The 24,386-nt window shown below is 41.5% G+C and overlaps 1 protein-coding gene across 3 annotated transcripts in view; it reads right to left on the bottom strand.

The window, feature by feature from the left end:
* The window catches only part of mst (misato mitochondrial distribution and morphology regulator), a 146,417-nt gene extending 125,369 nt beyond the window's left edge, over window positions 1-21,048 (bottom strand). Inside the window, exons 1-2 of one of the 3 annotated variants that reach the window (XM_067146773.2) lie at window positions 20,721-21,047; window positions 3,002-3,082 (exon numbers count right to left, since the gene is read on the bottom strand). In XM_067146773.2, the coding sequence (XP_067002874.2) occupies window positions 3,002-3,082; window positions 20,721-20,801 (162 nt within the window). In that variant the 5' untranslated portion in view covers window positions 20,802-21,047. Of the gene's footprint in view, window positions 1-3,001; window positions 3,083-20,720 lie in introns of those variants that run through there. The other 2 variants (XM_067146774.2, XM_067146775.2) reach the window with 2 other exon arrangements.
* Window positions 21,049-24,386: the final 3,338 nt, after the last annotated feature.

Below are 24,386 nucleotides of genomic sequence, written 5' to 3'. Positions count from 1 at the left end.
GTGAGGGGTTTACTACAGACTGGCAAACTATCAATTGTTGAGAGAGAAATGGCACTATATGGCGTGAAGATCTTGGGACTGTGTGAGACACACTGGAAAGGTGCTGGGCATTTCACCACTACCAATGGTAACACAGTATATTTCTCCAGACATAATCATCAAAGTCAAAATGGTGTAGCAATCTTCGTTCCACAGAAGTTATGTAGCGCAGTCATTGAATGCTATCCAGTTAATGATAGAATCATTTCCATCAAGATAAATTCAACACCTTGTAAATTAAATATTGTACAGGTGTATGGACCAACATCTGCTGCCCCTGAAGATGAGATAGACGAATTCTACAGTCAATTAGAATGCTTTATTGATAACCTTCCTCAAAGAGAAGTTCTCATCATTCAAGGTGACTTCAATGCTAAGATTGGTGACACGTCATCCGAAAACCACCTTAGTGTACATGTTGGTCCATATGGGCTTGGGACTAGAAATGATAGAGGAGAGCATCTTCTGCAATTCTGTATAGATAAGGAAATAATTGTTACCAATACACTCTTTCAACATCACCCTCGCCGCCGATATACGTGGATATCCCCTGGAGACAGGGTATGAAATCAAACTGATTTTATCCTGATCAGAAGTCGTTGGAAGTCATCTGTTTTAAACAGCAGAAGTTACCCTGGTGCTGAATGTGGTTCAGACCATATCCTCGTCATCATGAGAATGCGACTAAAACTCAAAACCACAACAAAGGTACGGGAAATGAAATTTGATGACAGAGCTCTATGTAGCTTCAGCGAGGCTATTCGTCCCAAACTACAGTCATTAGGAATAAATCCCACTGACACTGCAGATGGAACAACTTGAAGACTGCTATGAGTAGTGCAAGCAAGGAAATACATGGGCAGAATTCATTTCCTAGGAAGCCATTGTTAAGCACTTAAACTTTGAGCCTAATAGAGGAAAGGAAATGCTAAAAAGAAACAATTATGAAACTGATGAATATTTTAAAATACATGCATCACTATCTCGGAAAATTCAAAAGCAGTGCAGATTTGATAAGGCAAACCAAATTCATGAAATCTGTGAAGAGATTGAACTGCATAAACAGCACTGCCAACCTCGTGATCTCTTTATGAAGGTAAAGAAAATTACCCGCGACTTCAATCCCCGTTCATGGGTTGTGGAAGATGAAAATGGTACCCTCATTGGAGAGAAACAACTGGCCATTGAAAGGTGGAAAAGGTACTGTGAAAATCTATATGCAGATGCGACCACCAGGAACGTACAGCCCTAATCAATCTAACTCTGAACCAGAGCCTTCAATATTGAGGAGTGAAGTAGAAGATGCAATTAAACACCTGAAGAATCATAAAGCACCAAGAAGTGATGGCATCACTGGGGAAATGATTAAGGAAATGGGAGAAGAAGGGGTACGTTTAATTCACTTCATCTGTAACAAGATATGGGACAGTGGTGTATGGCCACAAGACTGGCTCATTTCCATCTTCATTCCACTTCACAAAAAAGGATCAACAAGGAACTGCAGGAATTATCGAACCATCTCACTAATATCACATGCAAGTAAAATATTATTGCATATCATAAATGAACGTTTGAAACCTTACATTAGATATCCGCTCCCATCAGAACAGGCTGGCTTTGTCAAGGGAAGAGGAACTAGAGAACAGATTCTAAATATATGTCAGTTGGTTGAAAAGGCACATGAATTCAACATTCCTTTGTTTCTGTGCTTCACTGACTACCAAAAGGCCTTCGAGTGTGTTTTGTGGCCGAAATTGTGGTGTGTTCTAGAGGAAATGGGAATTCCATCTCATCTCATTTCACTTATAAAAGGCTTATACGATAACAGCTTGGCCAAAGTCAGAGTTGATGGTGATCTATCATCAAGTTTCAAAGTCTCCAAAGGTGTGAGACAAGGATGCATCTTATCATCTCAATTGTTTAACATCTATGGTGAATATATCATGAGGTATGCCCTCGACAGTTGGGAAGGAGGATTTTCGATTGGTGGGAATGGAATTAATTACCTCCGTTTTGCAGACGACACCACACTTGTAGCCAGCAGTGTACAGGAGCTTGTCGAGATAATGGATCGTGTACAACAGGAAAGTCACAAACTTGGCATGGAAATTAATTGGAACAAGACAAAACTAATGTGCAGAGATTCAGCTGCCACAGCACCTTAACAATCTCCAAAGAGTCTGTCAGTTTCCTTATCTTGGTTCAATAATCGAGGATAAAAGTAGCTGCGAAAAAGAAATCAAATGTCGCATCATTCTAGGACGTACAGCTATGGCAAAATTAAAGAAGATCTGGCAAGATAGAGCAATATCTATGAATACGAAGAAAAGATTAGTCCATTCGCTTGTGTTCCCGATCTTCCTGTATGGATGTGAAACTTGGACCATAAAAGCTAAAGACAGGAACCGAATCAACGCCTTTGAAATGTGGTGTTGGAGAAGGATGTTGCGAATACCGTGAACAGCCAGGCGAACAAATGATTCTGTCATCCGGGAAATTGGAATACAAGAAAGTTTATGCCAAGTTGTGTACCAGAGAATCCTGCAATTCTTTGGTCACATTATGAGAAGAGAGGATGACAACCTGGAAAAATTAATTGTCCAAGGAAAAGTTTCTGGTACAAGGACATGAGGACGGGTCGGAAAAAGATGGGGTGATCAAGTAAGAGAGATCATGGGCTTACCATGGAGAGTTACTGTCCGGAAAACACAAGTACGTACAGAATGGTATCAGCTTATAAAAGAAACAACAAAGTCCTTGGGTCACAATACTCAGTCATGAGTGGAACGAGTGGAGAGAGTGAGAGAGACCTTTAATTTGAATGTATTAACCTAACAAACAGTACTCGACTCATCAGGGAAAAAATAATGTAGCTTTCTCTAATAAAAAACATCAACTATATTATATTTTATTGACCAGAAATAAGTGAAAGACAAAGAACTACAACAAGAACATAAATTACCTTTGATGTTAGTCCTTCTCTATATAATACATCATGGTTAATTTCTGACGGTGCAGAACTGGTATAATCAAATCCAGATTCCTGAAAACAGAGTAGGAAATTATTTTCATCTGCAAATAAATTTGAGAAGAATGAGGTCTATGAGTAATGTGAAGTAAAGTGTGAAAGTTATACTGAAATTGAGTAACATAAGGAAAGAAGAAAAATCAACGTAGTATAACCCAATGCATTGTAACAAGAATGAGCAGAATTACATAGGCAGTGTAGTCAACAGTTAATACAGTACAGTAATTAACTGACATGGACCTTTATTTGAGGTAAGTACAGTAAATCGATCGAGACTAAAATACTCTATAAATTAATAATATGCATTTGTGTAACATTTACCTCCTTTTCCAGAGCATTTTTATATATACCTGTACAAGTTGTTTAGCACGATTTACACTTTCCCACCTTTTACATCAATATTCCTTGGTCCCTTGAAAAGTTTAAAAGAGGTAATAGAGTATTATAAAGTTACTCATTCGGGACATTGGCACTTCCAGTGGCTCTACCAGCCTACGCAGAGGCCTTCACGGTATGCAATTAGACATGCGACTTGGTGAGTGTGCTATGTACTAACTGATGAGCCCAACTTAGCACATGGGGGCGAAACGCTGGCAACCACGAATGAGTTAGCTGGAAAATTTATAATGTCCAATAACGGACCATTCATATTGGTAATATAAATCATACATCATACATAAATTTGGGACAAATATTTTAGATTCCCTATGGGAATTAACATCTATATCATCTGATGGCCAGGCAGGCATCAGTTTTTGGAAATGAGACTAAGTCTCTCACAGTGCATTGGCAATGCCAGTGGCTCTAAGTAGCCTACGCAGTGGCTTCTACGGTAGTGTTGGCTACTGAATGCAAGATTCGAAGCAGTGTATCGATTCATTCGATTCATTCAAGTGTCCGAGTGAATCGATTCACAGGAACGGCGAGCTCACGGCACACGATTCAGCTTACTCCCAGCGGACAGTGCTGAGTGGCGCACTGACTGCACGTTGACGGGGAGCCAAGCTTCCACTGCAGCGAGACAGTGAATCATGGCACATTGAAAGAATCGCGAATGAGCGCGGCTCAGTGAGACACATGATACACACGGCTCCTTATCGGCTCACTGGACACGCCGAGAGCCGAGCTTCCGCTGCAGCGAGACAGTGAATCATGGCACATCGAAAGAATCGTGAACGAGCGCGGCTCAGTGAGACACATGATACACACGGCTCCTTATCAGCTCACTGGACACGCGGAGAGCCGAGCATCCGCTGCAGCGAGACATACAGTGAGCCATGGCACACGGAAAGAATCGTGAACGAGCCGGCTCAGTGAGACACAAGATACACACGGCTCCTTATTGGCTCACTGCAGCGAGACATACAGTGAGCCATGCTACACTGAAAGAATCGTATGCTATAATGGACTCTCGAGCTCAGCTCATTTGAAAATAATACCCATTTGCATTCACCGTCCTCTTCTTACAGGGAGAATTAAATAACAGATGGATTTATTTGCAGTGTTAAAAAGGTAGTCACAATATAATTCTGAAGTGGCTAGTAAGTAGGTAGGCTATTAGGTTATACTATTTATTAGTTTAATGAACCTTAGTATTATAACTTAGTTGACATTTGACAATTAAACTCGACTCTAGCCTGCCCTATGACTATGAGTCATGCTCATGACCACTCAAAAGTACCTGTTTTATATTGGGAAGAACGGCTCAGTATTTTCTCAGTTCATATGTCACATTGTTGCACAAGACTTCAATCATACGTGGACAGGCGCAATAACAGTATGTTGAATCAGAAAACCAGCGGGCTACTGTACATCTCGGGTAGCCTATACAAAATATGACGATTTAAAAAATCCTTAGCTGATAGAAAAATACATATTTTCAAAAATGACTGAGCGAGTTGTCGTGCGGTTAATATCGCGTGGCTATGCGCTTGCATTCGGGGGATGGTGGGTTCGAATCCCACCGTCGGCAGCCGTTAAGATTGTTTTCCGTAGTTTCCCCATTTTTACACCAGGAAATGCTGGGACTGTACCTTAATTCAGGCCATGGCTGCTACCTTCCTAATCATAACCTTTCCCACCCTGCGTCGCCGGAAAGCTTTGATGTATTAGAGTAACTAGCATTTTTTCTAAGAAAGGAGTTCATAGTATGAAGACCAGATGGCAGCTGCGAGCACTGAATGCTGTTGCTGCTGTCTTACCAGCACATACTACACAGATGCAGTAGGAGCGGTGACCAATGAGCCGTGAATCGGATCACTGTATCGATTCAGTAACGTGAACGGAATCAAATTAATCGATTCAGTAAAATGAATCGAATGTCCTATCACTACTCCACGGTATGCACTAGCCATGTGTCTTGGTGAGTATGCTATGTACCAAATGATGAGCCCAACTTAGCACACTGGGGCGAAATGCTGGCAACGATGAGTTAGCTTTGAAATTTATAATGTCCAATAACGGACCATTTATACTGGTATTATAAATTTACTCATTTGGTACAAATATTTCAGATTTACTATGGGAATCAACATCTATATCATCTCATGCCCAGGCAGGCATTAATTTTTAGAATTTTTTTAAAAATTTCATGTGGCTATTTCTAGCCGAGTGCAGCCCTTGTAAGGCAGACCCTCCGATGAGAGTGGGCGGCTCCTGCCATGTGTAGGTAACTGCGTGTTATTGTGGTGGAGGATAGTGTTATGTGTGTTGTGTGAACTGCAGGGATGTTGGAGACAGCACAAACACCCAGCCCCCATGCCAATGGAATTAACCAATGAAAGTTAAAATCCCGACCCAGCCGGAAATCGAACCCGGGACCCTCTGAACCGAAGGCCAGTACGCTGACCATTCAGCCAACGAGTTGGACATTTTTGGAAATGAGACAAAGGCGGGCACTGCCGGTGGCTCTAAGTAGCCTACGCAGTGGCCTCCACGATATGCACTAGCCATGCATCTTGGTGAGTGTGCTATGTACCAACTGATGAGCACAACTTAGCCCACTGGGGCGAAATGCTGGCAACCAGGAATGAGTTAGCTAGAAAATTTATAATGTCCAATAACAGACCATTTATATTGGTATTATATATTTACTTATTCGGGACAAATATTTCAGATTCCCTATGGGAATCAACATCTATATTGTAATGGTTATGGCATCCGTCATGCCAATTCGCTACGCGCCGGGGGCGTCATCGTATCGGCCCCACCCCCTCTTACGCTCGAGCGCGCCAATCACGAGCAACACTTGGTGCTAGGCCGGCCTTCTCACCTCCATCCGCAGTCTCACAGCAGAGGACGACGGAAATTACTCGACTATTAATCTGGAGTCTTCTATCTCGCGAGGTTCCTGGATACATCTAGCATCCGGACTGTTCTGGAAGGCCCAGAGCAGGTATATAAGGAAAGGAGTAACTTGGAGTGACAGTCAGTCAGTCAGTGAGAGCGAGATTGAGTTCGCTGGAGCGCAGTCAGTGATAGCCTGGGCTGAGATGTCAGCCTGATAGATTATCTGCCCGTTGGAGCCGAGGACTCGTTCCTGTTTCCCTGATGTCGTGTGTGTGTGTCCCTTGAGGCGGACTGCTGGAGGAGAACCTGTAGTGTTCTGGAGCAGCGCAAAGGGAACACTGGGTGCCGACGTGTGCGGACTGCAAACGGGGTTCGACGGATTGAGTGAACAGCGGATACTGGAGTGACAGTCAGTCAGTCAGTCAGTGAGAGCGAGATTGAGTTCGCTGGAGCGCAGTCAGTGATAGCCTGGGCTGAGATGTCAGCCTGATAGATTATCTGCCCGTTGGAGCCGAGGACTCGTTCCTGTTTCCCTGATGTCATGTGTGTGTGTGTCCCTTGAGGCGGACTGCTGGAGGAGAACCTGTAGTGTTCTGGAGCAGCGCAAAGGGAACACTGGGTGCCGACGTGTGCGGACTGCAAACGGGGTTCGACGGATTGAGTGAACAGCGGATACTATCCCGACCTGCGAGACTGACGTGTAGGCTGTGGAGCGTGACAGCACTAACGAGTGTGACTGAGTGGCTGACAGAGTGTACTGTAAATAATCGATGACTCCATGTGTGTGTGTCATTGTAGATGGGATATGAGAAACTAAGAGAGAGAGCACGAACCGTGTGAGTAAGTGTACTTGTGTAAGTTGTAATCTCGGGATCGTCTGTGTGTGTGTAAATCTGTAATTGTAGTGCTCAGTTAATAAATCTTAGAAATAGGACGCTACCAGGTTCTGTACTCATTTAATTATTTATTTACCCCGCCAACACGTTACAATATCATCTGATGGCCAGGCAGGCATTGATTTTTGGAAATGCGACAAGTCTCTCAATTGTGCATTGGCAATGCCGGTGGCTCTAAGTAGCCTACGTAGTGGCCTCCACGGTATGCACTAGCCATGTGTCTTGGCGAGTGTGCTATGTACCAACTGATGAGCCAACTTAGCACACTGGGGCGAAACACTGGCAACCAGGAATGAGTTAGCTGAAAAATTTTAATATCCAATAACGTACCATTTATATCTGTATTATAAATTTACTAATTCGGGACAAATATTTCAGATTCCCTATGGGAATCAACATCTATGATAATACAGGACTTTCAAATTCAAATTATATTTTTAAAATACTAGTAATAGTTTCGACCCTGTAATTGGATCATTCTCAGCTAGATACAGAAAGCAGTTGATTGATTGATTGATTGAAAGATTTTTGCCTCTGGAGAGGTCTAGTGCATGTCTCTCTATTTGACACCCATGGGCAACCTACACATATTGATGTACAAATTGTGATCTTGTTGATGATGATGATGATGATGATGATGTAGAGAGAGGGTGAAACCCAGTGTTAGTTCATAGCCTACTCCAACCGAATAACACCAAGGGGTCTGCTCGAGGCTTAACGTTTCCATTCGATTAACAACTTGCCATCAACAGTATCATATGCTCTCGCTCCATATGAACACTGCTGAGAGGTTTAGAATGACTCCAGGCTTTTGGCATGCAATCTATTGATTAGAAATTGTATACCATCACCTCTCCTATCCTGCTAGCCAGCCAGCCAAAATTTGTTTCCACCAACAAGACTTGAACCATCTGACGAAGGTGACTTGATGCCTTAATGATTTTTTAAATTTTTGTTACAACTTGCTTTACGTTGCACCGACACAGATAGGTCTTATATCAATGATGGGATATTAAAGTGGGACACTAAAAGCTAGAAGTAGGAAGGAAGCGGCCTTGGCTTTAATGAAGGAACAGCCCCAGCATTTACCTGGCGTGAAAATGAAAAACCATGAAAAACCATCTTCAGGGCTGCCAACAGTGGGGTACGAACCCACTATCTCCCAAATGCAAGCTCACAGCTGCACGCCCCTAACCACAAGGCCAACTCGCTCGGTAGATTAGGACTGTATGTGGTTCTTCAATAATAAAAAATTCCCGTTTCATGAAAAATTGTTGCTCATTAGTATGACCCCTGCACACCAAATAAAACAGGAATTTGAAGCTTAAGGCTTGGGAGGCAATAGATCCAAAGGTACTGGTAATTACTGCTTTAAGAGGAACTGTAACTGAGGAATCATCCTCTATTAACACTAATCACAGGGAAAAAATGGAAGGGATCCGACACTTCAAAAATGAAGGCAATGGCCAAAGAAAGATGAGGGCCACGAGGAGTGTGAAAATGAAAGACTCCCTAGGCCTCACAAAATACTACCGTTGTAGTTGAAAAATAACAAGAGTTGACCAAAGGAGGTCAGATTGAATAGATGAAGGTGAGAAGGCTGGCACAAGTGGAAGCTATGCCAGGACTCAGCTGAGTGCCCTGTGGTCACTAACCCATGCCCCTGAAGCCCATTTCAGTCACCTCTTACGACAGGCAGTGGATACCGTGGTGTTATTCTACCTAGAGAGAAAAAATCTGATAGCACTAATTTACTGGACCTAGGCAACCCGGAGGAAGTTTGAACGTTTATCATCAGATATCTCTACTGTCGTCTGATGAGCTCCCTCTGGTGCAAGGATGAACAATTAATTTTCAAGAGAAATTTTCTATTCATAAGTTTTCCAAACTGATTTGTTTGTAGATTGTTTTTGGTGTTCTAAGGTTATTAGCACTTCTACCTCTTCGTGCCTGCTTAAAATTTTAGCCAATCAAGAATTTTTTATATTTATTGAATTAACCAATCAAATTTGGTGGTGTGTATAGGGCTTCGGCCCAGAGAATTTTGGAACCATCCTCTCTGCTATAAAAGCTGGAGCATTTTGGTCCATGCTGTCTTTCGATCACTCTAGTCAAGAGGTTTAGAGTGTGTTCGTAGAGGAGGCAGGGGGCTTGCCTTGTCCATCTCCAGAAGGCCCACCAGCTCAAGGTAATGACAAAAGTCTTTTAATCATGTAATAGTCTCAGAAAGCTAACGTGGGGGGAAGGTTTCAAAATCCTTTCTTAATGTAAAATTAAATCTTTCTATGTAAATTTTCAACCAAGACTAAAGATCTTAGTAAAACTTAGGGAATAAAGTGTGAACCCTCGTTTATTCCCCTTCAACTTGGTATTGAGGTGACTATGATTTCCAAAACTTTAAATTTTTCCTTTTGTAATTTAAAACTTTCTTTCCATCTAGTCACCTCCATAGCCTCTGTAACTTCAGGCCATAAGCCCACATAGGGTTCTTAAGAATTTTCAAGTGAATTTTTAAAGGAGTGCAAGTGTTCGCCTCCTAACATTTTGTTTATCGGGCAATAATTTTAATATTTTCTTTTTCCACTAAGGCCAGGTAGAATGGACATTTATTGCCCATGTCAAAGTTTAACTGCCAATTTAAATGTAACCTAGACTGTTGAGCAGGTAAGATAATGGAAACTGTTTGTATTGTCCTTGTGTTGAAGTTAGATTGTGCCTTGGAGAGGCTTGAATCTTATAAATTTTGGAGAGTAGCCTCCTAGAGATTTATGTGTGTGGAGCAAAGACGTTCTTTTGAATGTAGTAAATTTTGGAGCTCAGTCTCCTAGAGAAGCAGTGGTGCTCTTGTACAATTTGTAACTTGGGAGCTTCAAGCTCATTCTGTTAAATCGTTCTTGTCTGATTGTTCTAGGCTTTTCAAATATTGTTACTAAAGCTCACGAGCTAACCTTTATCTATGCAATTTGTTATTGTTTAACAAAGTTTAAAATCTGAAAAGAAACACAACAAAAAAGGAAAGAAATAAAATTTTGTATTTTAGAGTTTAAAATTAGGATTTGATCTCGTCTCTGTCTACCCATTCACTCCTGCACCTTCTTACACTTCTATGCTCCACGGTATCCCTGGAACAAGTGGTAGCAGAGAGTGCTTGAATGGGTCCGGACGAAGCTCCTTTTGACAGCTGTTCATAGAAGTTGAAATCGAACTCTAAAAATGTTTCTGTTACCGGAATTTTTCAAAATTTGTCAACTTTTCCTTCTTTATGTCTGTTTCTAGGGAAGTCCTTGCACCATGCTATCTGTGCAAGGAAGAATTAATTTATGAACTCTTGATTAGAAAAGTCCAATCTAGTGGCACGGTTGCGATAGATGCGGCTAAACTTAAAGAATCTTTAGTGTTTCCCATCTGTATTCCGTTGTCTGGGGACAAGGAAATTGATGAGGCTCTGTCCATCATCACAGCCAATACTACTGAGCTTGCCTCCGTTTTAAGTTTTTTTGAAGTAGGTGAACTTCTGGAAATCAGCTAAAGCATGTTCAAGTTAGATCCTTCCATTTTTACAATAGAGCCAGGGACCTATTGTCTCTGAAACTGAAGGACAATTATGCTAGTATAGCTAATTCTCTAATTGAACACATTTCTGAGTTGTCAAATAAGGTTAATCAATTGTTGTCTGGAGCCGCTAGTGCTAAGGGTGACTATCTTTCTCCAGTGAATGTACAATCTGACGAGGACCCTACCAAATCTTCTGAGAGTAGGGAATCTGTTGACCAACAACAAATTTCTGCCCCACCTAAACAAGTTAATCATCCACAACCACTCCTACATCATCAGTAATGCAGCTTTTGAACCCCCTCAACCTCCAATGCTGTCTCCGATTATTTCACCAGGTTTCAGTAGCTTGCCCCACCCCTTAGCCAGGTTGCTTAAAGGCATCTCAAAATTTTCTGTAAGTTCTACTAATGATGTGATCACCTCCTAAGGTTTCTGGTGGAATTTCAGGATCATGCTTTATTGTTTTCTCATTCTCAAATTCTCCAAATCATTTACCCATACTCTGTTGTGTCACACAATCAGACAAGATTGTACAGGCAATAGCTGATAGAAGCTCTATAGAAGAATTCCATGCACATCTTTTCGCTAATTTCATTCCTGCCAGAGCAATGTCATCCCTAATACGAAAGTTCTACTTCCAAGTTCAAAGGCTAGATGAGAACCTAACAGACTTCATTCAAGATATAAAGTTTTATACAAGGGTGTTCGCTCTTCATTATCTCAAGTCAGATGGTACAGACCATCGTCGAAGGGATTTCTCCATCCTACAGGTCTTTTTTATGCTTCGCTTCTCGACCTCAAACTTTCTCTGAACTTGAGGTTATGGCAGTGTCAGCGGAGGGAGTTAGGTATGCTAACTACCTTACCTATAACTAGGGAATCTCCTCCGTCATCCAGCAGTTCATAGCTACCACCTCGCCGAACCTTCGCTCCCCGCAGGTGTTATGCGTGTGGATCAGCAGACACCTGCGATATATGTGTCCCTTGGTGAAATCTCGTGGAACTAGGTATGAGCAGGGCCAGCTCAGGGATGATTCAAGTGTGGATCATTTTCACATCTTGCCAAAAATTGTACATCACCTAACAGCACACCTTCCTATTCTACTTCTGGTGCAGCCTCCACTAACTTAGGTGATAGGAAGTGACTAGTGCACCCGGCTGAGCTTCTTTGTTAGACTCAGGAAGTGTTAGCTCTATTATTTCTGAGAAGTGGTATTCTAAATTGAAAGTTTGCTGTAAATTTCCTGATTATTGTTTTCCTTCTGTCAAATGTGTTTCAGTGAATTCTTCACCCTTAGATATTTTAGGATCTATTCATGCTAAAGTTCACATTTCTAAATGTACGTGGAAAATTAAGGTGTATGTTGCCAAACAGTTGTCATGCCCTGTGATATTAGGGGCAGATTTCAAGTTGCATTCTGGTCTCGTGCTCTGTCTTCAGAGCAAGTCTTGCACATTCAAGTTTGAAAGTAATTTCCATATTCCCCTTCATCTTCTTCAATTTCACCTACCCAGAGTGAGATGCCGTTAGACCTTAGATATCTACCTGAGGATCAGGCTGAGAGTATCCATAAGTTATGTCAGTCTTTTCCTGATGTATTTTCGGAAACCCTTGGTGTTACCGACGTAATTGAATATAAGGTTGAGGTAACTGATTCGATCCCTTGTAAGGTTTCCTCCATGTAGGCTATCTCCACCTAAAATGAAGGCTCTTAAGGAGGTTACTGATCAAATGTTGAAGGATGGCATTATTAGACCTTCAAAGTCAGCATATTCATCGCCCATTTTTATTGTATCGAAACTCCAAGGTGATTTCAGGCCTGTCAATGATTACAGGGCATTAAACCATAAGGTCGTAATGCAATCAATGCCACTTCCTGATTTGCATTCATATTTCTCTTGGTTTCGTAAGCCTAAGTTCTTCCCCATCCTGGATCTTAACCAAGCGTACAACCAGAGGAATCTAAACATCTACCTGCTTTAGCTACAGATTGGAACTTGTACGAATACAACTGCATGCCTTTCGAGCTCTTACTAGACTGCTAGATAGAGTCTTCTCCGACATCAAATTCAAATATCTGTACCATTACCTTGATAATCTCGTGATTTTGTCTGAAACCTTTGAAGAGCACTTAGATCATCTTCAGGAAGTCTTAAATTGTCTTCTAATGGCCAGATTAACACTAATGTTATCTAAGGTAGCTTTTGCTAAGTCTTCTATGTCCTTCTTAGGGCATATTGTGTCAAACAATGGAGTTTCAATCTATCATTCCAGAACGCAGGCAATTCGTGACTTCAAGCCTCTGAAAGATGTAGAAGGTATTGCTAGATTCATTGGCATGATGAATTTCTTCAGAAAATTTATTCCCAACTTTGCTAATAGGGCAGCGTCTCTAAATCTACTTCGTAGGAAAGGTGTCAATAAAAATATTTGTCAATTCAAATCAATGGAAAGATGTAGCTCTAGAACTGCTTTTCAGGTTGTCAGGTCATATTGCGTTTTTGTAAATCACAGTTGCCTTTCTCGAAAGTGTGACTGGCATCTCTTATCTTCAGAGTTTGTTCTGCTGTATTCTAAGAAGTCTGATTACAGAGAGTTTTCATTGACTGATTAGGTTAACTCATGTTAAAATGGTAGCTATAAGACTTGAGGGACAGCTGAGTTATAATCCTAATATCAGCTATCCTCACAGTTAATTTCAGTTATCTTAAAAATATACAGGCTTAACCTGAAAATGCATTTTTTGTAGGCCTAGTAGAAATTTATAGTAAAGAATTATACATTGCAATTGTAGGATTTTATATGCAGTATGCCATGGCTCAGGTAGCGCGCCGGCCTCTCACCGCTGGGTTCCGTGGTTCAAATCCCAGTCACTCCATGTGAGATTTGTGCTGGACAAAGCGGAGGCAGGACAGGTTTTTATCCGGGTACTCCAGCTTTCCCTGTCATATTTCATTCCAGCAACACTCTCCAATAACACTTCATTTCATCTGTCATTCATTAATCATTGTCCCAGAGGAGTGCAACAGGCTTCGGCAGCCGGCATAATTCCTGTCCTCAACGCTAGATGGGGCTTCATTTATTCCATTCCTGACCCGGTCGAAAGACTGGAAACAGACTGCAGATTATAAATTCCAGGAAAGGTGTCAAGTTCAAATGAGGGCCATCGCAGCAAGCTGCATTCGAAGACCTTAAGTTAGCTCTCTGTAACGCCCCAGTCTTAGCCATGCCCGATTTTTCTAAGAAGATCATCGTCCAGACAGATGCCTCATCATTTGCATTCGCTGATGTCCACCTCCAAGAAACTGAACTCGGAAGGCGGCCAATTGCCAATGTGTCTAGGACATTATCGGCTCAAGAAGCCAAGTACTCCATTTATGAAATAGAAGGACTTGCTGTCCTGTTTGCCTTGGAGAAGTTTTGCCTGTATCTCGAAAATGTTAAGTTCGAACTGGAAACCGACAACCAGGCTTTGAGTTGGATTTTGGTTAGGCCTCGACGTACTGCACGTATCGCCCGTTGGGTCATCCGCATCTCGGCATTTCAATTTGACGTGTGACACATTCAGGGATCAGAGAATGTGGTTGCAGATGGGTTAAGCCGCATGTTTTCTGAAGATGTTGATTCCAATGAGTCGGAAGAAAGTTCTTCTCCTTCTATTTCCATACCCTCTGGTGTTAGAGCTATTTTGACTGATGCCCCTATGCCCCTATTCTGTGACATTGAGAAATATCAACGGGAAGATCCAGTGCTGGCTCCTATTATGGAAACCCTTTCTTCTGGAGAACATGTTGTCCCTTATGTTCTGAGGAATGGGGTTCCATGTTGCCCTTTGAGGCATGATCAAAAGATGAAAGTTGTATTTCCAGCTGTTCTCGTGCCCATGATCTTCAAGTATTATCATGAGACCCCATTAATGGGACATTCAGGCATCTTCAAAACTAGAGAAAAAATTAGAGAAATGTTCATCTGGAAGAGTATGGATGGTAAAATTAGGGAAATGGTTAAAGCTTGTAAATCTTGCTTGCTCTGTAAGCCCACGTTGTCTACTAAGCTACGGCTATTGTCATCTCATCAAGCATCTTGCCCTATGGAGCGATTATACATAGATTACGTCAGACCCTTCCCTCAATCTAAGGGAAACGGGAACAAATTCATCCTCATGTGTGTAGATGGTTTCACAAGGTGTTCGTGGCTATTTCCAACTAAGCTGGCCACCGCTCAGTCTACCACTTCTTGCCGTAATACTATTTTTGCTTCTTTTGGTCCTTGCCAATACATAGTCTCCGATAATGTCAAGGCATTCACATCTAATTCATTCCGCAAGTTCTGTTTCGATCTATCTATCTCACATGTAACATCATCAGTCTATTACCCATAATCATCTCTTGCTGATCTTGCCTTGATCGCTTTTCATCATTAAGACCATTCTAGGTGGGATACTTCACTCCATTGGTTATCTTTTGCATTCAACTCGGCTGTTCACGAGTCATAAGTTTTCACCTACATCTCTCATGTTGAAGTTTGTTCCTAACACGCTCGTGTTTTTTTTTTTTTTTTTCTTTACGTCACACTGACGCAGATAGGGTTTTTTTTTGCTAGTGGCTATACGTCGCACCGACGCAGATAGGTCTTATGACGCCGATTGGACAGAAAAGGCCTACGGATGGGAAGGAAGCGGTCTTGGCCTTACATAAGGTACAGCCCCAGCATTTGCCTGGTGTGAAAATGGGAAACTACAAAAAACCATCTTCAGGGCTGCCGACAGTGGGGATTGAACCCACTATCTCCCAGATGCGAGCTCACAGCTGCACGCTCCTAACCGCACAACCAACTTGCCAGGTACACCATCATCTGATCCATGGTCAATCAATGAGATTTTGCCGAAGACAACAGACGCCGATAATAACAGGGATCTGTGGAGAAAGGCTAAAAGTAACCTTAAAGCTTCTCATGATAAAGTTAAAGAGAGATATGATCGTGGACAGAGACCCACAAATTTAAAGACTGGAGACCAAGTCATGGTAAAAAATTTTGTTCCTGCAGGCAAGTTTGCCCCCAGATTTCATGGACTGTGTATTATCCTGGATTTCTTAACATCTGTCTCCCTTTTGGTGAGCAATCCAGACACAGAAGGAATTTTTAGAGTTCATCTGTCGCAATAAAACCTGTATAACATCTCTGTTTTTCAGTATAGGCCACCTAGTCATGGCATTGCGAATATAATTATATTTCTTTCCTTAATTGCGTAGAATCTTAAATTTTCATATGTAAATTTGAAAGATGAGGCCTGCTAACTCTGTAAAAATATCTAAGGTAATTTTTTTACTTTTTCAACTTTTGTACAAACCTTCCCTTTAGTAAGATTTTTTCCCCCCTTCCTTTTCTAGTCTGCCATTACTTTGCCCCTGCCTCCAAACTTGAGCCCCTATGCCTTAACAGCACCACCGACCAAAAACAATAACTCTCCATTTTTTAATAAAATCCAGTCACTGTTGCCCAGAAAATTATTGTTGCAGTGCCCTAATGTCATCTGCGGCCATGTTACAACAACTGGCGAAAGGTGCAGGCACGGGGTAAGGGCCCAGCTCGCTCTGGTCTAGTTTCCTTCACCACGGCAAATTTGAGCACCATCACGAGTGACAAGGACTAAGATGCGGTTCCACAACTGCCCACTTCATCATTGGGCAGAACTTTAATATTTGGTCCATGGCGACATTCACCATGGCTACCCCTCTCAAGGTAGCGGGAGAGACGTATCTGAGGGTTCTTCCGGGGTCTGAGGGACCCACCCGGACACCGGCAGTGGTAGCCGCTCTTGCTGTCAACCTTGGACATAACTGACCAGCCTTCTGCAACATCATAAACACTTCAAGAAAATGAATTTCCCATCAAAAAAATTTTTTTACTTCGATCTATAATTTTCAAAATTTCTAAAATTAAAATTTCAAAACTGTGTCAATGATGGAAGGACTTTTGGGAGTGGAGGCCTGTACTGGAGATACATACATACAAACTAAGCACCTTTTAGAAGGCCATCTATAATACGAACAGTGAACCTTCTGGAAGAAGTTTGAACGTTTATCGTCAGATGTCTCTACTGTCATCTAATGTGCTCCATCTGGAGCATGGATGAACAATTCATTTTCAAGAGAAATTTTCTATTCATAAGTTTTCCAAACTGAATTGTTTGTAGATTGTTCTTCGCGTTCTAAGATTATTAGCACTTCTATCTCGTCGCGCCTGCTTAAAATTTTAGCCAATCAAGAATTTTTTATATTTATTGAATTAACCAATCAAATTTGGTGGTGTGTATAGGGCTTCGGCCCAGAGAATTCTGGAACCATCCTCTCTGCTATAAAAGCTAGAGCATTTTGGTCCATGCTGTCTTTCGATCACTCTAGTCAAGAGGTTTAGAGTGTGTTCGTAGAGGAGGCAGGGGGCTTGCCTTGTCCATCTCCAGAAGGCCCACCAGCTCAAGGTAATGACAGAAGTCTTTTAATCATGTAATAGTCTCAGAAAGCTAACGTGGGGGGAAGGTTTCAAAATTCCTTTCTTAATGTAAAATTAAATCTTTCTATGTAAATTTTCAACCAAGACTAAAGATCTTAGTAAAACTTAGGGAATAAAGTGTGAACCCTCGTTTATTCCCCTTCAACTTGGTATTGAGGTGACTATGATTTCCAAAACTTTAAATTTTTCCTTTTGTAATTTAAAACTTTCTTTCCATCTAGTCACCTCCATAGCCTCTGTAACTTCAGGCCATAAGCCCACATAGGGTTCTTAAGAATTTTCAAGTGAATTTTTAAAGGAGTGCAAGTGTTCGCCTCCTAACATTTTGTTTATCGGGCAATAATTTTAATATTTTCTTTCTCCACTAAGGCCAGGTAGAATGGACATTTATTGCCCCTGTCAAAATTTAACTTCCAATTTAAATGTAACCTAGACTGTTGAGCGGGTAAGATAGTGGAAACTGTTTGTATTGTCCTTGTGTTGAAGTTAGATTGTGCCTTGGAGAGGCATGAATCTTATAAATTTTGGAGAGTAGCCTCCTAGAGATTTATGTGTGTGGAACAAAGACGCTCTTTTGAATGTAGTAAATTTTGGAGCTCAGTCTCCTAGAGAAGCAGTGGTGCTCTTGTAAAATTTGTAACTTGGGAGCTTCAAGCTCATTCTGTTAAATCGTTCTTGTCTGATTGTTCTTGGCTTTTTTAATACTGTTACTCAAGCTCACAAGCTAACCTTTTATCTATCCAATTTGTTATTGTTTAAAAAAATTTAAAATCTGAAAAGAAACACAACAAAAAAGGAAAAATAAAATTTCATATTTTAGAGTTTAAAATTAGGATTTGATCTCGTCTCTGTCTACCCATTCATGCCCGCACCTTCTTACACTTCTATGCTACACAGTATCCCCAGAATTATTATTATTATTATTATTATTACTACTATTACTATTATTATTACAACTACGTTAATGCTTTTAGACAGTCAGTGTGGTACTAAGTTAAACAGCAAACAGCACATATGACTAGAAAAGGAAGGTGGTGGTGGTGGTGGTGAATGGGGAAGAACAAGTAGGCAGCCATCCCTTCTTAATAAAAATCAGAAGTGAAAATGGAAGAAATCTGAACCTTCAAAGAGGGAATGCATGATATCAGTAAAAGGAAAGGAAGGGCTACAAGGGACACGAAAATTAAAGAAAATTAAAGAAAATTAAAGACACCCTCGGTCCCACACCCGTACACCATCAGGGTCAGAAGAAAACAGAGCTGACCAAGGAAAATTGTGGAGGTGGTGGTAATTGTTTTAAGAGGACATTCAACTAGGCAACTATCCACTCTTGTTCACTGTTCAAGGATGAACATGGAAGAGGATTATAATTTTATCTTCAGCAGCCCAGTACTCCGCTACATTCACTTGCGCGCGGAACGACTGTCATTGTTTACACGCTCGGAAAGGATGTTGTCAAGCGGCGCTAGTGCTGCCAACCTCTGTACTTACGAACTAACGAGTGGTGCTTCGATAGCTGATGGTGGTGATTATTGTTATACAGGATTATTGTTACATTCGTCTGGACTGGTTCTTGCCGTGCGGGCGTTAGGATAGGATCTGGACTGGTTCTTGCCGTGCGGACAGTTCGGATGGGGATCTGGACAAGACCATTTGTCTGGACAGTTAGAAGCCGCAAAGCGGCCCTAGGCCTCTAGTTTAGTGCGGAAACACGATTGGTCTGGACTGGTTGTTGCCGAGCGGACGGTTAGGACAGGACCTGGAAAAGACCACTGGTCTGGATTGGTTCTTGGCGTGCGGACGCTTAGGATAGGATCTGGACAAGACCATTGGTCTGGACTGGTTCTTGCCGTGCGGACAGTTAGGATAGGATTTGGACAAGACCATTGGTCTGGACGGTTAGAAGCCATGAACCAGCCCCAGACCTCTAGTTTCGTGTGGAAACACGACTGGTCTGGACTGGTTCTTGCCGTGCGGACGGTTAGGATAGAACCTGGACAAGACCATTGGTCTGGACTGGTTCTTGCCATGCGGACGGTTAGGATAGGATCTGGACAAGACTATTGGTCTGGACGGTTAGAAGCCGCGAAGCGGCCCTGGGCCTCTAGTTTCGTGTGGAAACACTTTAAGCTGCCACAGCCCTGTATCAGCCTCTACATTAACATAAGTATTAAATTAAATTACTGCTGTTGTGTATTTCATATTGTTTCCTTTACATGGTGTTTTTTGTTTGTGTTTTTATTCAGCCAGGGTTGGTAACGCAATGTATTTATCAGCATTGATGGCAATGATGTCACATTCTGTTCACGTTGACCAATGAGAATGCAAGTAGTTATTTCAGCCATGGCTGATGGTGGGTGCTGCTCTTCATTAAGTTACACAAGTAAATGTACTTCTGGGGGCGTGATGGTGGGTTCCTAGGCATCGCAATGAACACATCTCTCCTCTAAAAGGAATTCCAAGTAAGATTTGCATTATTTTCGCTTCTTTATAATGTTATAAACTCTGGGATGCAGATGGTAAAATTATATATGGAAGGGGGTTAATCCTTTCAAAAATGAAGGATGAGTCACGAAAGGCATTAACGTGAAAAACCTCACAAACTTAATACTGTCAGGGTCAGAAGAGAACAAGAATTCTCCAATGAAGGCTGAATAGGAAAGATGGAAGTAAGATACCTAACATGAGTGGAAGCAATGCTAGACTCAGCTAGAGGTCCCGTAGTTGACACAACCTATGCTCCAAAGTTCAGAGCCATTAGGGATTAACCCATTTAGATTCCTCTTATGGCAGGCAGGGGATACTGTGGATGAATTCTACTAACCTCACCCACAGGAGGACCAAGGAAGGTTGAACAGGAAAGTGGAAGTGCTCAATATCAGACTCAACTAAAGACCCCGTAATCATAATCCCGTATTCCCAAGTTGACAGAACCTGAACATGTGAAGATCCCCTTCTCTCAATAGGAGAGGGATACTGCAAATGTATCCTACGCCGTCACCCACACATGGATTTAAAAAAAGGATTTAGAGAGTGGAGATCATACCTCCCAAAAATTTCCCTCAAAATAATCTCACAGATTAATGATAATTAGTGACCCCTCTTTCAACACCGCCAAACATTCTGTACGGAAAATTGAAAAAACATCACCGGAATCTGAATTTTGTGAACTTTCATATGAAGAAATCTAAAGAAAGACGGCAGGATAGTAACAACAAAAGAATGGCAAATGTAATAGTGAAATGTTTTAATGTTTGGTAATACTACACGAAGATGCCGGACGGATTCATTCCAGCATGTTCTTTCAAGCTAACCTTATCATGAAACCAAAACCACAACTCACTGTTTTTAAAATAATAAATTTGGTACCATAAAACCAGAAAATGTTATAATTTATTACCTGAATATTCCACCAGTGTGTTCCAACATAATTGGAATAATGACCAAGCTGGAACGTGATAATTTCTCTTGCAGATGCCATAACATTCAGAAGGTTATGTTTACAATAACAATGAAAACGCTGCTGTTATAATTTGATAGACAGTGACACCAACCAATTTTCACAATCTTGTCTTGTCTTGTCTTGCGGATATTTATTTGGGAACCAATATATTCTTTCCCAGTCACGAACCCAATGAAATATTTCACTTGTATCACAACAGCACACGTTTACATCATTAATGACCGGTTTTAGCACGATTACACATAGACAGATGAACTTAAAGAAACACTATTATATCGTGTATATATGTAGGTTCATGAAAGTATTAAACTATCTGCACTGGTCGAATACACATATAACCTATCAATCTTGGGCAATAGAAACGTGTTGCACTGTACAAGATTGGAGAGTAATAAAAACTTTTGGTGCGAGATCCACTCACCCGGAACATATAGAAATGCCACTTCATGAACATGTCGGGAAAAAACAACTGAAAATCTAGATCGTAATTACAATTTGATGTGAGTGTTATCAAGGTATTCGTTTAGGATAGCAATGTTCATAGGCGAAAGTTGATACAACAGAGCTGAAAGTCGTGTAGGGAAAGGTACGTGGATGTTAATTAATTTCTGCATTAAAATGGCCTGTTGGCGTGCATATTGGGGGCAATGAAAAAATAAATGGTCACTATCGCCCTGAGGTTCTCCACAGGAACAAGTTGGGTCGTTCGTAATATGAAATCGAGATAAATATACCGGGGTTAAGGCATGATTAAAACGTAGTCTGATGATGTTAGTAATGTGACGTCGCGTATACGTACCATTTGCAAACCACGGAAGTGTGGAATACTTGGTTGCGCAAGTGTGGCGAATTAGAGGAGACGACGGCCCATGTTATGAATCACTGCCGTCCACATCTAGCCACAATGACAAGGAGGCACGACGCGATCCTTGACAGAGTTGCCAAAGCCGTACCTGCCAGGTCGGGAGCATGCCGCAAGAACCAACAGGTTCCCTTCGACGAGCTCACCGGGTCAGGCACTAACATCCCTCAGGACATCAGAGCTCAAAGACCTGACCTGGTAGTCATCAACAAGGAAAAGAAGGTGGTAACAATAGTCGACGTCACTATCCCGTTCGATGATGGGTACGAGTCTCTACAGAAGGCACGCGACTCGAAGAAAACCAAGTACGAGCCAACTGCGAGGATTTTACGTGACGCCGGCTACACTGTGAATCTGGACGCCTTCATTGTGGGCTCGCTCGGTACCTGGGACGGTGCCAACAGTAAAACGCTACAGTACTTGGGCATCAGCAAGTCCTACTCTAAGATGATGGCCAACCTGTGCGTGTCTGACTCAGTTCGATGGTCCAGAGACATTTACGTCGAGCACGTGACTGGCCACCGGCAATACACCTGAGCGGCTGCAGTGTGGTGCTGAACACTCCAAGAGTGGTGACAGTGCGTGTGTTAGTGATCTGTGTCAGTGTTGTGAAGTGAAAGTGGAGCGCCCTTGCGCAACTGAATGAATGAATCTCCACTAGTGAACGAGTGTTTTCTTATGCTAATTGTATATACCTGTATATAATTATTTCATGTGGCTGTGTATTATTGTATGTATTATAGGTAGTGTACATCTGGGTATATCAGTGGGTGTGCAAGGAAGTAATGAATGCTGTAAGAATGTGAGATCGAATGAAGTATGTCTGTTAGCATGGACGAGTGCATTGTATGTCTGTTAGTATGGATGAGTGCGAGTACGAAGCCAACACTTATAAGTCCATTGTAATAAGCTGACCTGTAAATACTATCTCTTATTTTATTGTGTATTGTAAGCATGAATGGATGAGCAAATGATAGGCAACATCAGGGTCGTGTCAACTAGAAATTAATTTAGCTCAGGCCAAATGCCTAGCGCACTGGAAGGGTCCAACTAACATATGGTCCTAGATGAACAGTGGGCAGGGCACCTCCACCCAACCTCAATCCCACTTAGGCCTGTAAGGGGGTCACGGGGACTCAAGGGTGGGAGAACGTTGGACCACTTCCAGATGCCTCTACATCTTAGAACAGAACACCAAATGAAACACGGCCCTGATGACCTAAGCTGAAAGAGTGCGCGAATGAACAGTGGCATGCCTAGTTCCGGGTTAAACCCAAGTATTATAATCTAGATTATTTCATACTTAGCACCTACCAGCAAGAGCCACACGGACTCAAACAATTGATATAATAGTGGACTCACCAGCAGCCAAATCATATTGCATTGTAAATACCTATGTTCAACTATACCAGCAGCCTTTTCTATATATTGTATACGTCAACGCTTGAAATGTAAATATTTAAATATTTAATAAAAAAAACTTTTGGTGCGAGATCCACTCACCCGGAACATATAGAAATGCCACTTCATGAACATGTCGGGAAAAAACAACTGAAAATCTAGATCGTAATTACAATTTGATGTGAGTGTTATCAAGGTATTCGTTTAGGATAGCAATGTTCATAGGCGAAAGTTGATACAACAGAGCTGAAAGTCGTGTAGGGAAAGGTACGTGGATGTTAATTAATTTCTGCATTAAAATGGCCTGTTGGCGTGCATATTGGGGGCAATGAAAAAATAAATGGTCACTATCGCCCTGAGGTTCTCCACAGGAACAAGTTGGGTCGTTCGTAATATGAAATCGAGATAAATATACCGGGGTTAAGGCATGATTAAAACGTAGTCTGATGATGTTAGTAATGTGACGTCGCGTATACGTACCATTTGCAAACCACGGAAGTGTGGAATACTTGGTTGAATTTGATAGTAATAGTGGCCTTTCGTACTAGCTGATAAACGCCATTTTGTGCACCATATGTGTTTAGCTTCATTTTTGATATATGGAAAGAAATCAGAAAGCGGGATTTTGATTTGTAATAAGTTCGCGGTATCTGCACTGGCTTCTGTTGCTGCTATATCGGTCATATCGTTGCCTACGTGCCAGTTATGCCCTTTAATCCATATTAACGTTATAACAAAACCGGATGTTTCGAGTTGAAAAATAAGGTGTTTAACTTCGTAGACATATGTATTTTGACTATGGGCGAAGGATTGGAGAGCTTGTAATACACTTTGAGAATCGCTGAATATTTTTTTTTTTTTTTGGATTGCAACTGTTGGACATATAAGAGAGCTTGATATATGGCATATAATTCTGCGGTAAAGATAGTTAAATTATTAGGCAACGGATATTTAAAGCTAGTTTGTGTTTGTGGATCATAAAATGCTGCTCCGACTCCAGTAGTCGATTTTGACCCATCGGTAAAAAGGTGATAATCTGGTGAGGTTATTGAACTTTTTAATTTCTTAAGAGCGTATAATTTGGGATGAGGTGAATACATTGATTGTTTTAATGAATCAGAAGGGGCAATGATAATACAAGGACGGAATGTTTGAATATCATAGTCATATGAATACAAATTTACACGTGGTGGGCGAAGTATAGTCTCAGTAAGATGGTGGAGTTCAGCATACGCCATATATATGGCGGGGTACTGATGATGAGGTGGAGGACGCTGTGGATAATATTCATATAATAATTTTAATTTAGGGACGATAAGGGAGTTTGATCTGCTAATATG

Source organism: Anabrus simplex, chromosome 5 (genome assembly GCF_040414725.1).
Source record: "Anabrus simplex isolate iqAnaSimp1 chromosome 5, ASM4041472v1, whole genome shotgun sequence".
NCBI classification, from domain to species: domain Eukaryota; kingdom Metazoa; phylum Arthropoda; class Insecta; order Orthoptera; family Tettigoniidae; genus Anabrus; species Anabrus simplex.
Note: the sequence above shows the minus strand (reverse complement) of the source record. Positions and strands in the feature narration are given on the sequence as shown.